The sequence below is a fragment of the Arachis hypogaea genome, chromosome 19 (assembly GCF_003086295.3).
Source record: "Arachis hypogaea cultivar Tifrunner chromosome 19, arahy.Tifrunner.gnm2.J5K5, whole genome shotgun sequence".
Taxonomy (NCBI): Eukaryota; Viridiplantae; Streptophyta; class Magnoliopsida; order Fabales; family Fabaceae; genus Arachis; species Arachis hypogaea.
The window spans coordinates 148,888,356-148,903,701 of record NC_092054.1 but is presented as its reverse complement, the minus strand read 5'-3'; the positions used below and the strand labels follow the sequence as shown (position 1 = coordinate 148,903,701).

General features: G+C 33.0%; 2 protein-coding genes and 2 long non-coding RNA genes across 6 annotated transcripts; 2 read left to right on the top strand and 2 right to left on the bottom strand.

The window, feature by feature from the left end:
- The first annotated feature begins 1,989 nt into the window (after positions 1–1,989).
- Positions 1,990–5,260, top strand: LOC140182402 (uncharacterized). The gene is made up of 6 exons (XM_072228593.1): positions 1,990–2,152; positions 2,231–2,571; positions 2,836–3,121; positions 3,826–3,968; positions 4,081–4,424; positions 4,804–5,260. The coding sequence occupies exons 1-6, from the start codon at positions 1,990–1,992 to the stop codon at positions 5,258–5,260; spliced, it is 1,734 nt and encodes a 577-aa protein (XP_072084694.1).
- Positions 5,261–6,607: 1,347 nt separating this feature from the next.
- Positions 6,608–8,951, bottom strand: LOC140182461 (uncharacterized). The gene is made up of 3 exons (XR_011878042.1): positions 8,769–8,951; positions 8,634–8,688; positions 6,608–6,912 (listed from the first exon to the last, which is right to left on the bottom strand). It is a non-coding gene; the product is annotated as an uncharacterized lncRNA (long non-coding RNA).
- Positions 8,952–10,331: 1,380 nt separating this feature from the next.
- Positions 10,332–13,552, top strand: LOC112777573 (uncharacterized). 3 transcript variants are annotated; one of them, XR_011877035.1, is made up of 5 exons: positions 10,743–10,882; positions 11,441–11,743; positions 11,855–12,021; positions 12,182–12,256; positions 13,132–13,552. It is a non-coding gene; the product is annotated as an uncharacterized lncRNA (long non-coding RNA). The 3 variants fall into 3 exon arrangements; XR_011877033.1 differs by lacking the exons at positions 10,743–10,882; positions 13,132–13,552 and adding an exon at positions 10,332–10,491 and having other exon boundaries at positions 12,182–12,381; XR_011877034.1 differs by lacking the exon at positions 13,132–13,552 and having other exon boundaries at positions 12,182–12,381.
- Positions 12,876–14,642, bottom strand: LOC140172872 (putative F-box/LRR-repeat protein 9). The gene is made up of 2 exons (XM_025823298.3): positions 14,164–14,642; positions 12,876–13,621 (listed from the first exon to the last, which is right to left on the bottom strand). Exons 1-2 carry the CDS (start codon positions 14,490–14,492, stop codon positions 13,024–13,026), a joined length of 927 nt encoding a protein of 308 aa, XP_025679083.1. The 5' UTR covers positions 14,493–14,642; the 3' UTR covers positions 12,876–13,023.
- Between the last annotated feature and the right edge of the window lie 704 nt (positions 14,643–15,346).

The following is a 15,346-nucleotide window of genomic DNA, read 5'->3' as shown; positions in this document are numbered from 1 at the left end:
TTAAGTAAAAGTTGCTTCTCTTTTTATCTTTTAACCAAATATACACCCTCAAAAGCTTATAGGGTCTAACCCATTGTTTTGTTTGAAGAGCCTCTAGTTGTGACACTGCGGTTCCCACAGATCGTGCCTAACAGAAAGGTAATTTAGAAAAGATGATCATCATTATTATATTCTTTTATTTCCTATAGTGTCTAATGTTTAATTGAATAAAATTGAACTTTTTGTAAAGAAGTTCTACTATAATTGGAGTGCAAAAAAGACAATTTTCCTCTGTTGTTGCTTCGGTGGCTATTAATTTGGCACAACTTTATGAAGATGTAAATTTATCGACTATTAAGACGCACCCACCAACCGGTGACACACAAAGTGGCCAAAATGTTGACCCTTTTGTTGATGATGAAGGTAATTTCTCATTATATCAAGAATTTAAGTTTGTAGTTTGCAAGAGATATGAATTATTAGTAATACATCAACATATATGTTTGCATTTTTTATGATTTTTATTTATTGTAGTTTTGAATGGTTATGATGATTCAATGTTGGATGTGGATATGGAAGATAATTTTATACCATCCTCAGAAACCTTATACGGTATGTAAAAATTTTATCTGTATGTTTATTTGCATCTTTGTGTATATCATGGACTAAATTGTATCGGTATGAGAACTGAGTATCTAAAGAGAGTTCATTTGGCAGATGTCTAAAATATAGAAAATTCTATTTATCAATGTCAACACTGTGAAACATGGATGTGGTCTGGAGAAAGGCTTGCTAAATCCAAACAGTCGCCCCAACCAAAGTTTTCATTATGTTGTATGGAAGGAAAGATCGAGTTTTCTCTACTTTCTGTTTCTCCTGATGAGCTCATTCAGCTTCATACTGGAGGAGATCAAAGAAGTATTCATTTCCTAAAAAATATAAAGATATTTAATTCAATATTTTGTTTTACATCAATGGCCGGAAAAATTGATCGTGGGGTGAACAATGGGACTGCTCCTCCAATTTTTAAGTTTGGGGGTCAAAACTACCATAGCATTGGTAGCTTACTTCCTCCTGATAGTTTGCGGCTAACATTTGCCCAGCTATATATCTATGACACAGAAAATGAGATTGATAATCGAATAGGCACACTTCGATAATTTTCATTCAACCAGTCAAACTTTTTAGTTATTTCTTATCTGTGAGAGAAAATAACATAAAATTTTTTGTTTTTTTTTTTCGCAGTTCCAATGAAGCTATAAATGAGTGGGATAGGAAAATTGTGGCAATATTAAGAAACATGCTAGACAAATATAATAGTTTGGCAAAGAGTTTTCGCTATGCAAGATATAGGTACCAACAGAAAAATTGCACAAACATAAAGCTTAAGTTGATTAGCAAAAGGACTACAGATGGCAGGACATACAACTTGCCATCAGCATCTGAGGTGGCTGCATTGATTGTTGGCGATGTTGAACAACTTAGCAAAGATAGAGATATTATTATAGAGAGTCAATCTAGAAAGCTCCAGCGGATTAATGTTTTTCATCCATCTTATTTAGCCTTGCAATATCCATTGTTGTTTCCATATAGGGAGGATGGATTTCGTTTGGATATTGCAATATCAGATTCTATCTCTGCTAGGCCTACAAAGAAAAACAAAACAATCACTTTGCGACAATTCTTTGCTTTTCAACTACAAAAAAGGACGGGTGAATCTCCGTTAATTCTGAGATCAAAGAGATTATTCCAACAATTTCTGGTAGATGCCTACACAATGGTGGAATAAGAGAGGTTAAAATTCTTTAGGTGTAAACAACCACAGTTGAGGGTTAATAAATACAAATGTCTGCATGAAAGTCTTATAAACGGGGATGTAGATGCTGCAAGGCTTGGCAAAAGAATCATTCTTTTCAGTACTTTTACCGGTGGACCTAGGTATATGATGAATAATTATAAAGATGCATTTGCAATTTGCAGATACGCAGGATATCCTAGTATTTTATCACCATGACCTGTAACCCTGAATGGGATGAGATAAAAAGAGAAGTGACTCCCATTGGATTGAAGGCAGAAGACCGTCCTGATATATTGTGTCGAGTTTTTAAGATCAAGCTTGATGGTTTGATTGATGACCTAAAAGAGGAAAAAATCTTTGGCAAAATTTTGGGATGTAAGTCAGTGTTTATGCAACGCTTTATTAAAATCTTATGTTGTAATACTTTGCTCCTTTGTCTTTTTCAATTTTTAGACGTTTGCGCTGTAGAGTTTCAAAAGAGAGGACTTCCGCATACACATATCCTTTTATTCATGAGTAACGAGTTCAAGCCACAAATACCAGATGACATAGACAAACATATAACAACTGAGATTCCTGATAAAAATGAAAGGCCAAATCTATATGGAGCTGTTCAAAATTACATGGTACATGGTCCATGTGGTCCGTACAACAAGAATTCACCTTGCATGAAGAATAGATCCTGTTCAAAGTTCTATCCTAAAGAGTTTAGACAGCGAACACTCATTGACGAGGCCGAATTTTCCAAATATAGGCGTACTGATAACGGTCGAACAGTGAAGAAAAGAGAATGTGTACTAGACAATAAGTTCATTGTTCCGTATAATCCAGAATTATTACTCAAGTTTGGGTGCCACATAAATGTGAAATACACATGCCAAACAAGTTCTATTAAGTATCTGTTTAAGTATGTACACAAGGGTAATGACCGCGAAATAGCTACTCTATACAATGCTGGTGATCCGTCAGAAGCCACATAAGTTGTTGACAAAATTAAGAATTACTATGATTGTAGGTACATTTCGGCATGTGAGGCAATCTGGCGTCTATTTGGATAGGAAATCCAAGAGAAAGAACTATTTGTGATTAGACTTCCATTCCATTTGGAGGATGAGCAACCTGTGGTTTATGGTGAAACTTCTAATGTGAATGATATCGTCGAAAGAGCAATATCTCATAAGTCCATGTTTTTGGAATGGATGGCGGCAAACATGTCATATCCCTATGCTCGAAGTCTGACTTATGCTGAGTTTCCAACCAAGTTTGTTTGGAAGGACGATTCTTCAAAGTGGTTTCCTCGAAAGAAAGGCTTCGCAATTGGAAGGTTGACTCATGTACTTGCAGGTAACGACGAGTTTATATTCAATTTTGATCTTTCTTATTTAATGATTTAAATTTAAAATCTTAACAGCCTGTACCCCACGTCCATTTTATTCGATTTATCTACACTAGAAAATAAATGTTCAAATAACTTTCAACAGTTATAATATGTAGATTATACAATTTTTTATTTTTCTATATTTTTTAGAAAAATTATTCTTATGCGGATGTGTAGCTACATAATAATTAAAATAGCGTAGCTTAATCCATTTAACAACTTAAAAGTCAGATTTTAACCAAGTTTTTTGCAGCAAATACCGAAGAATATTACCAATGACTTCTCTTGAATACTCAAAGAGGATGTATGAATTTTCGAGATATAAGAACAGTAGGCGGAACAATTTATGCTACGTATAGAGATGCATGCTTCGCCCTTAGACTCTTGCAAGATGACAAAGAATTCATTGATGCAATTAAGGAAGTAAGCTCATGGGCTTCAGGATCATATGTTAGGAGGTTATTTGTCATTCTATTAACATCCAACAATATCTCAAGACCATAACATGTTTGGGATAGATGTTGGCATGAACTCTCAGATAATATTTTGTATCGACAGAGAGCCGTGATGAACATGAGGGGTGAGTTTTTATTAATTACAATGATAAAAGTTCTTCCTTATTGATCATTTTTAGTTTGATTGAATTTTTACAGTATCGTATAATATGCAGAGTTAACAATGTCAGATGATGAGATTAAGCAGTTGTGCTTAATGGATATAGACAAGATCTTACATTCCTATGGTAAAACCTTGAAAGACTATCCTCCTATGCCTTTAGCAACTGAAGTTGATAGTTCTTTGTTAACCAAAAGGGTTATTAGGGAATAGCTAAACTTTAACAGGGATGATTTAAAGAAAAATACCTCAGACATGTTAGCCATCGCAACACCTGAGCAGAGATATGCATTCGATAAAATTGTTATAGCTGTGTATTGTAACGGGGGGTTTTTTCTTTGTGTATGGTCATGGGAGTACTGGAAAAATATTTCTCTGGAACCTTATGTCTGCTGAGATTCGCTCAAGGGGTGATATAGTGTTAAACGTTGCTTCGAGTGGTATTGCATCTTTACTTCTTCCCAATGGAAGAACGGCACACTCAAGGTTCAAAATACCACTGAATATAACTGAGGATTCTGTATGTAACATCAAACCTGGTTCCTCTCAAGCAATATTGCTGTTGAAAGCCAAATTTATAATTTGGGATGAAGCTCCAATGGTTAGTAGGTACTACTATGAAGCGCTTGATAAATGCTTGGGTGATATCATAAGGTGTTCTCCAACATATAAAAAAGATTTGCCCTTTGGAGGAAAAGTGGTTGTACTAGGTGGAGACTTTAGACAAATTCTTCTTGTTATTCACGAGGATCGAGACAAGATATCATTCATTCAACCGTGAATTCGTCTTACCTTTGGAAGTTTTGTCAGGTGCTCAAACTAACAAAAAATATGAGACTCTCTATAGGGACGATTGCTTCAGATCAAGATGAGACAGAGCAATTTGGTGAGTGGTTATTGAAAGTTGGTGATGGTCTAATAGGTGACAATATGGATGGTGAATCTGAGATATGTCTTCCAGGAGATATTGTTATTCCTTCTTCGGACCAGGCATTTGATGAGTTGGTTCATTTTTCTTATCCAAATATTTTAGAAAACATGTCCTCAAAGGTTTTTTCAAAGCAAGAACTATACTGGCTCCCACACTAGACATTGTTGAAGAGGTCAACAACCATCTGATGGCTATCATTCTTGGAGGGAAAAAGTTATATCTTAGTTCGGATTCCATTAGTATGGATGAAGGGAATATGGAGAGTCAACTAGATCTCTATGGTCCTGAATTACTGAATAGCATAAATTGTTCTGGTTTGCTTCCACATAAATTAATACTCAAGGTTGGTGTTCCGATGATGTTACTAAGGAATATTGACCAATCCAGTGGTCTTTGTAATGGTACAAGGCTACAAGTTAGGAAGCTTGGAAATCATGTCATAGAATGTGAAGTCTTAATGGGTAACAATGTTGGTCATATTGCTTTGATTCCAAGAATGAATATAGTACCAACAAATGAAACCGTCCCAGTTAGATTCCAACGAAGACAGTTTCCATAATAGTATCGTTTGCCATGATAATTAATAAGTCTCAAGGACAAACTTTATCTCATGTTGAATTGTACTTGCCCAAACCAGTTTTTACACATGGCCAACTATATGTGGCACTTTCAAGAGTTAAGAGTAAGAGAGGTTTAAAAGTTTTACTTATGAATCACGTAGGAATGTCTGCAAATTTAACCATCAATTTTATTTATAGAGAAGTTTTTGAAAAAATAGTATTCTAATATAAATATTTTAATTTATTTTAAATTTTGTATCAGTGTATAATTATTTTACTTTAAAAAATATAAAATAATTATTACTCACTTTTTTTAAGTTAAACTTTGATTTTGATAATAATTTTATAAATTTCTTATTTTATATTTTTATTTTAAATATCGAAACATATATATTTTTTTTTTTACTTTTATAAATTTTTTCGTGTTGAGTACGGTCTAGCTGTTTAATAAAATCAATCATATCGGCAGTACAAAATGGCCAGATTGATCGAAAAAGAGATAACGATGATTGATGTTGAGTATTCCAAAAGAGAAATTCTAGGGACACTTGTTATTTTGGTCGTTCTTTAATCATTAATTTAATTTTTTAAATTAATTTGTTTAGTTTAATAATTTAATAATATATTTTATTTTATATTTGTTAAATATCGATAATTGATTGATAGCCAAATATAATTTAATATTCTTCATTGAAAAATATAGCTATTTGTAGGATATATGTGAATGAAAATATTATTGTCAAATTAATATTGTTGGACGATACAATTTTTTTTTTTAATTTTATTCAAAATTACAAAATTACATTGTTTTTTAGTTAAGATATATTATAAAAAAAGGGTAATTTCTTGAAATATGAATTTTTTTATTTGAATTAAGTAATTATCAATAAATAATGTTTAATTTGAAAAGAAAATAATTTTAAAAAAAGAAAAAAAAATTTTAAAATACATCTAATTTATTTAATTTTGTCTCGTAGAGTGCACTCTCAGTCTATCACCTTATATGTAATTGGAAGCAGAACATACCGAAAAGGAGAGCATTAGAATAATAGATACAATAATGAGTTAAATTTCAATTTGGCAACTGAAATTTAGCCTGATGCTTATAATGATCTCTGTAATTTTGTTAGTTTTAATTAGTGTAACACTCTACCACACTAAGTTTTACGCTTAAGTCGTAAAATAGAGGTGGTGTGGTATTACGACCTCTGAATAAAATAAGTACATATAATAGCAGAAGAATTATAATATGCTAGGAGCCTTGAAGAATAGAGGAAACAAAAATCGCGAAATAAAAGCGCAACGCTCAAGGAACGAGTTAACCTGCGTGCTAAGAAAACCATAACTATCAAACACAAGATAACAGAAGTGGGAATAGAGTGCCAAAGATACAAAATATCAAGCTCCTAACTCAGCCTGCGAAGTCAAGACTGGCCGGAGAATATTTACACATATATACATACATATCCAAAACCCAAAAGTACATATACACAATCCTGCCTCTCCATAAACCTCTAAGAGGATCAAAAAGAATAAGTCATGCGGAGAGAAAGCTAAGTACATATATATACATCATAGCATAACAAAATATCCCAGTAACCACTCCGCTTCAAGAGTCCAGACGCCTAACGAGATGCCTCTCGACCTGCATCTGAAAAACAACAACATAGTATGGAATGAGAAGCGGAGGTTCTCAGTATGGAAAAGGTGCCACACACATAATATATAAGATCCTGGGAATGCCAGAGGCAATCCTAGAACACCGACACTCAGATTATAGAGCTTAAAGTATTAAACAGAAGCCATAAAAGGTGGTTCTCTAAAAATATTTAATCCTAACTTAACTTAACCTTAAATTTAAATCCCATACTGCCATTCCTCCATACCTCCAACTCCATCATGCATTTTCACAGACAACTAAACAGACAAAGGCAAACACAAGAAGGTTACAAGTACTGCAGATAACAAATATACATTTAACATGGCAAGTACATTTAGGCACACCTAGTTAATACACAAGCAAGTAATTCAAGTAATATGCATATGATGCATGCCTGTCCTATGGCTGATGAGGCTCATCTGTCGGTTATCCAGCCAACCCGACAAGTCTGAATTGTCCTTAGACTGTCCCCCGACGTGCATCCCCAAGAGTCTATGCATAGATTTTTCTCAAATAATCAATATTTCTCAATGGGGGTAACATTCCCGGGAATTTATATAGTGCCCGGTCACACTTACGTCGTAGGGTCAATAGAGTATCGAGTTTTCAACCTGGTACACGTGGTGGCAAGCCATGGCACTTAATCCAGGGAATCTCGTATCTCAGATTATTCAAATTCATAAGCCATATAAATAATTCAATTATAATTCATCAACATCCACATCATTCTCAATCGCATCTCATTCATCATTATACGTCAATCATATTCAATCCTTATCCTTCATTATCACACCTCCCATTCCGTCCATCAATAGTTCCAATTCAAAACATAATTCATTCTTTTCTAAATGAATCAAACTTAAAACATGCTCATTTTCTTAATAACTCTAAATCAAACCATATACCCTTTGAATCTAAATCTTTTTAGATAATCATATAAACAAAATCTCTAATTTTTATAAAATTTCGGCAGCATCTCCTCTAAAACTCGGACTTTGCCACCCTTTTCGGGTCCAAACCTGCATTCTTTTCAATTCAACATACCCTTCCTCATCATCATAACAATCACCACAATAAATCTACCTCAGATCAACAATTAAACTCATACAATATTCAAATCCAACAACCAAAATTCAACTAAGAATCATAGTTCACAAATCCTAGGCTTTTAACACAAAATACCTCATTATCACAACAACCTCAACAATAGTTATACCTCAAATCAATAATTCACCAAATCATTAATTAATCAACAAGCACTAAACCAACCATGTTCATCAACAGTAACATTCAACCATAATTCTCTCCAAATTACATAACAACATTCACCATCCAAAATTAATAACTAATTATCCAATAAACTTCAACCAAATATATATTGATCAACAAATTACTAAACATTAAACATACACCTGCATTCCAACTTATCCTATGGTCATCTAGCCTAAGTTTTCACAGAACATTATATATTAAATGCAAGAAACCTAAACCATATCTTGGCCAATTTCCACGTAACGACCAAAGCTATTTATTCAAAACCAAGACAGCCCCTCAAAACTCAACTAATCCGCTTCCTCCAAGTTCCAGTATTTACAATTTCAAGCTCCAATTATTTATTTACAACCTAATACACATTCATAACACATATATATCCAATTTAATACTCAAAGCTCAAATTCAATAAAAATAAAATAGAATTATCGTATCCTCACCTTACCCAAGTTTCACATAAGCAAGAGTGAACGTTTCTCTCAAGCTAATTGGATCCTAAAACATCAAAAATCAAAGAAATTCAACAAACTCGAAAATTGGGGGAAATGAATGCTGAGTATAAAATAATGAGTTACCTATGAAATTGTTTCGGTAGAAACGTAGAGCTCGACGCGGTAAACGCGTGGCCGCAAACGGTGCGGCGATCGGAGCTCGAACGGAGGAGTTACGGGATTTTGAAAGCAACGTGAGGGTTACGGGATTTTTCTCGTTCTTCCCTCCCCTGGAAGCTGAAAGCTTCATTTCTGTTGGAATGAAGGGGATGAAGGGCTTGGGTTCACTTAAAAGGGCCGGTCCGGTTGGACCGATAGCCCGGTTCGGATCCGGTTCAATCGGTTCGATCCGTTTGGTCCAATTTTGGACCGTTTTCTTCGAAATTAGTGTCAAAATTCTCGTTTTGATGAGCTCTACCCTAATTTAATATAATATTCACATTTCCAATCCTCCTTATTAAAAACTAATTTATTGACTAATTATTTACTAATTTAATCGGGGTTTACAATTAGAACTTCTAAATTTGCAATCGTAGCTTTAATTTGTCCCTACGATCATTTTCGTCGCCGGAATGCTGATCTGGCGCAATTGCATGATATGGTGGACATTACTTAAATGACGGCGCATTGGTTTGGCGCCGAAACCCTTTGGAAACTACGTAGTGTAAGGATTTTTTTGATGTTTTGCAACTTATGATCATCGCAGTGAAAAGAAAAAGTTTTAACCCACAAAAAACTGAAACGACGTGGCTTCCAAAATGTTTGGGCGCGAAACCAATGCATCGTTGTTTAAGTAGTGTCCACCGTGTCATGCAATTGCGTCATATCAATATTTCGGTGACGTAGATGATCGCAGGGGCAAGTCGGAACCACGATTGTAAATTTGGAGGTTCTAATTGGGGCCAATGAAATTGTGGAGGTTATTCTGATACATTGGACTAAATTTCAGGGATCAAATTAAAATTTAACTCATACAATAATTATCTAAAGGAGAATGCTAGGGGGACAATGACTTTGTTGAACAATATGAACAACCACCAATCAAATAAAAACACACTACACCTCCAAATTAATTCTCTAAATTTTAATATTAAAATAACCATCCGTACACTAGTAAAATGAACATCCGATATATCTATTGTTTATATTGTTTACCTATACTTTTCCTTATCTAAAATATCTAATAACCATTTTAATAACTAGATAAATACGTGTAACTAACTAACTATATAAAATCAACATATTCTTAAAGCAAAGTCCTTCAACAAATCGATAAGAGAAAATAAAATTAGATAAGAATAACTGAAAACCAGTTAGTTTGTTAGAACTAAATTATTTTTTATAAAAAATTATTTTAAGTTTAAAATAAAATATAAACTACTATGATTTTGTGAATTTTCAAATAAAATATATTTAAAGGTCAAGTTGCATTGGATTTGTTATGATGAAATATTAACGCATGATGTCCTCATCTTTACTTAATCCAACTAATTTCGTTAGCTAGAATCAAATATTTAATGTAACTATATTCTGTTATTTCAGTTATAAACACTCTTTTAAATACTCTATATAACAATAAAAATCACATATCATTATTAGTAAATCAATACAAAATTCCCTCCTTCTACCACCTACTTCTTTCTATTCTTCTGCTTCCTATTTTTCAGGATAACATTGGTAATTAGCAAGTGATAGTTTTTCTCGATAAGCACTTGCTACAGCTTCTTCATCAAGATTGAAGTCTTCTTCAACCTTTCTACTAGCTATTCACAAAGAACCACATTGAGGAAGTGTGAAGATTGAAAAGGTAACATGAAACTTTTTTAAGTTTTAAATTTGAGAATTGTTATTTAGAAATTTGAGGATGGCAACAGTTCTAAATTAGTGATTGAGAAATAAAGTTCTAGATTTTAGATTAAAATGCATATTCAAGACTTGGTAATATAATGTTTGATGAGGTTCAGATTTTGAGGTTAATACTTCTTTTTCTTTTTTCTGAAAAAAAATATCCTTTTAACTTATGATACATTATTTATTTAGTTTTTGTTGGTTTGTAATGATTCTGCGCCACACTTTTTCTTACTTCCAATCCATCCATTCATTCGCATTCCATTTCTTGAAGAATTCAATTACCCTCCCCTTTTCTTCTCATTCTTCCATTCCCAAATCCCTATCTTCCTTATTCTGCTTAATCCAAGGTTGGTTTAGTCTTTTCTTTACCCTTTATCTTTTTTTTTTTTTTACCTCAGGCTCTTTATTTTTATTTTTATTTTTTTTTAAATTCTTCTTTTTTGGGGGGGGAGCGGGTGGTTACGCTTTTGGATGGCTAGGGATTTTCTGTCCGCTGGGATATGGATTTAGGTGTTATATTTAATTTTCAGGGTAAGAAAGGTTGTGAATCAAAGATTTGCATGTTCCAAGGTTAATGCTTTGGGGTTGGATATCATGTTTTTTTTTTTTGTTTTCCAAGGTTCAACAAAACTAGATATTTAATTTCATGTTGAAGAAGCATTGTATTGGTCTAAGTGTATATGATATACTGTTTGGGTAACTCTGTTTGAGTTGAAGGATTGTAGCTTCTGATCCAAGTGTTCATGTAGTGAATATATTGAATTTAGTACTTTATTCCTTGTCTATATTTGCATTCTGAACTGATCTTGTTAGGTAGATTAGGAACCATTTTAATATTTTCCTTCTTCTTTCTTAAGTTTATCGTTTATATGATGTCTGAATGCATTACACCTTGTCTGTTTCAGATATTGAACTCTTGGGATAAGACAGCTAGTCCTTGGATTGGATAGAGAGTTCCTTGTTTTGAAGGATCATGACAGCATATGACATGGTTCTTAGATGTTTGACCACTTTCCAATAATGGTTCTCCTAGTATCATAACTTGATATGATCCGGATTTAAGTAGCAGCGTAGAATATGTTAGAGAAGGCTTCTGTCAGCCTTCGTACCTGGAGAATGATGAAGCTGTTGCTCGTGCTTACCAGGAAGAATTATCACAACTTGACTCCTTGGAAGCTTCTGGGATGTCGAAATTCGGGAACGATCAAGTGCGGGCAGCCGTACTTGCACAGGATTGGCATTGCTATTCTCTATTGTTATCTTTTTTATGTGCTAGATATTTTTCAAACTTGTCATGATAAATTGTCAACAACATGTAGGCAATGAAACTTGCCAGAACTCTAACAGTGAGCCATACAACATTCCAGAAGCAGAGAATTATGATCCAAGTGAAAGGGAAAATGGTGTGCATGACATTGATGTTTATGGTTCCTCTTCTCTTGACGGTGAAGTAGGCAAAATATTAAACCAGATGGTCCCAATCCCTGTAAGTTTAGCCTAATTCTGTTGTATTTAATATCATTGGATTTCTTCTTTCTATGATTTCTTATATATGTAATACTTAGTGATGTATTCTTTATATGTGAGTGTAGCTATAGAATTCCAATTTGGATATTAACACAAATGTCTCTTGTCTGTACTTGCAGCATATTCCTTAAAACCAGTGAAAAAATTCCATCAGGTGATGAAGAAGTATCAGATCACCAAAGGCTACTAGACAGGTCTTGGTTTATTTATGATTTATAAATTTTTTAGTCTAAGTTGTTTTCTAGGTAAAAAGTAAAAGACATATAGACGGATGTGTAAGTATTACTAAGTATATATAAATTTTGTCATTTTTCAAATATATTTTTACTCTATCTCTTTTGTTTTTTATGCTCATATTTTTAAAAATTAATATCTTATTTTATATTTCTATACTCATATTTTTAATATTATATATTCATAAAATTATTATACCTCTTAAATACTTATTAATTTGAGTGTCGGGATCTATTTTGCATTTTTCTCTATTTGACTCTGACCACAACCATAGAAAAGCTTATAGTTTGGAGTCACTGCGTGTTCTACAAGAAAAACTTTGAACAACAAATATAAATTTTCACATATAATTGTCAAATTAATTTTGTTGGACGATACAATTTTCTTTCTCGAGACCTTGCCAAGCCAATCACTCACTGTATTTTTTATTTCGAACCATTTTAACTTTATATTCATTTATTTATTCCTATATTTTTAAAGGCTTGGAACTCTGTGAAAGAAAATTTTGAAGACAGAATAATATTTGTCTCAATAAACTTATATTATTCAAGAACTTGAAACAATTCTTTATTTCCCAAGACAAGAGATAAAATCAAACCAATAAAATAAACACGACCTATATAAAAAATTATAATTTTAAAAAAGAAAACACTAGACTGCAATAATTTATATGCATCTTCCATTTCATAATATATGTTTGTTCGGTCACTAATTCTGCATTTTTTTTTCAACGTTTCTTCTTGCTTTTGGATTTAGCTTTATTCTTCTTTTCCCTACTTGACCCTGAATTAATTCTTCTTGCTTCTCGTTCTTGAACCCACCGCTTCTCTCTTAGATAGTCATATACTGCATCATCGTATATGCTTTCAAAGCAAAGTCCCCAAAATTCAAAGTCATCAAGAGGTGCATCTGGATCCTTCATATCTTTTACTTTTTCATCACATCTTGTCCTCAATATCCCCTCCAACTTGACATTGCAACACCGGCGTAAATCCAAAGATTCAAGATGAGGACATCCATCAAGAATGGCGCTCAAGCCACTATTGTCGAGGTAGCGGTTTTCAACAAGTTGGAGATGGCGTAAGTTGGACATATTTTGTGCAATAGCAAATGTTGCTTTTTTACCGCCATGATTGTACTTGAATGATTTTAGAAGAGGACAACCTCGGCCAATTGCTTCTAAAGCAATACTAGATACTCTGGGACAAAGAGTAATATCAAGTTCCTCCAACAATGGAAGCTTTTCAGCCATCTCACATAATCCTTTGTCTAAAATTTCATAGAAGCATTGAACAAGTCGCAGACGTCGCAATTTATGACATCCCCTATTAAAAATCACCATACAAACTCTTAGTTTTCAAATTCACAAATAATTTGTCCAAGTCACTTATTCAGATAACTCAATAACAATACACCATAATCATAATAATAATATATACCAGCAATAGAAACAAAACACCACAATAATTCATGTTCTTACTCTCTATTAACATTTGAACTTCACTTAGAGAAGTAACAATAAACATGCTATTTTTTATTAATCATATTATATATGCATGAATTCTAATTACTATGTTAATAGTCAAGAAACATAAAAGCGGTGTAATAAGATTGACGCTGCAACTAGATAAAAAGGTGACTCATGAAATTAAGACTTGTGAACAATCTTTTTAATAATAAATTTTGTAATTCATGAAGCTTTTAACAATTTTTAACAATTGTAATTCAACTTGAATTCTTCAACTTAATTATAAATTATCGATGAGCTTATTATAATTATCAATACAAACATCACATTAAAAATTGTATGCCAATAAATGTTAAAAAGTAATTTTATACAAATAAAAATAAAAAATTTTAAACTTACGAGTCAATTATATATTTGAGGAGATCATCGGTACCAAAATACTCGATGCTTATGTCTACCAACTGGCCACAACTTCGATCAATTGCATGGCGGCACATCTTCTCCAATTTATAGTCCACCGAATTGGGAATCCCAATATCGCACATGTTGATGGTGCGCCATATGAGCGGATCCATGCAGATGCGCCACCATTTGCGGCACACAAACTGAGCACTGGTTAAGATATGAAATGTGGTAAGTTTCCCAATGATCATCAAAGTGACGTCGTGCGGAAGATCCAACCAATTTAATTTCTTCGCAGGCTCTGCAATAATGGATCGGGAGTCCATTGCGATTTGGAAAGTTCACATTTAGGCAAATGAGGAATTAGGGTTTGAGTTAGTTGTGATTTTTTAGGAGTAGATTTTGGTGTTGGTGTTGATGTTGCCCCAATTATATATTGCGATTCGTATTTGCTAATTAATTTGTTTTTCTTTCTCCCGAACTGCTTTACGTGCACCTCAAGTTCTGACTGATGCAACTCATCCACTCTAGATGTGTTTAAATATTATTATTTAATATTTACCATGTTCAGATAAATAAATTCTTTGACTGAATACATAAAAAAAATAGTTTGGAATCTGAATAAACAAAAATAATATGTTTAAATATTTTTTTTCAGTTTATTTTAATTTTATAAGTAGATTTTTTTGGTAAGAATATTAGAATTAATAAAATATATATTTTTTTAAATTGAGAGCATTTACAATTAAAGATCTAATTATGTTAACTCTAATATTTTTTACATGAAAATAATTCAATTACAAAATTAAAAATGATGTAACAATAAATATAAGAGAAATTCTCCACATACAAACGTTTTTTATACAAGTATTTACAATTGCACCTTCTTCTTCGATCTTCTTGCGCACGTTCTTGTTCTTTTTCCTCTTCCTCTTCTTCTTCTTCTTTTCTTTCGTTTTTTGCATTCTCTTTCTCCTTCTTCAATCATTACTGCACGTTTTCACTGCACCTTCTTTTTCTTGCTGCACGTTCTTCTTCCACTTCCTCTTCTTCTTCTGTTCTTTCGTTTCTTGCCTTCTCTTTCTCCTTCTTCAACCGTTACTGCACGTTTTCACTGCACCTTCTTCTTCTTCTTGCTGCACGTTCTTCTTCTTCTTCTTCTTCTTCTTCTTCTTCTTCT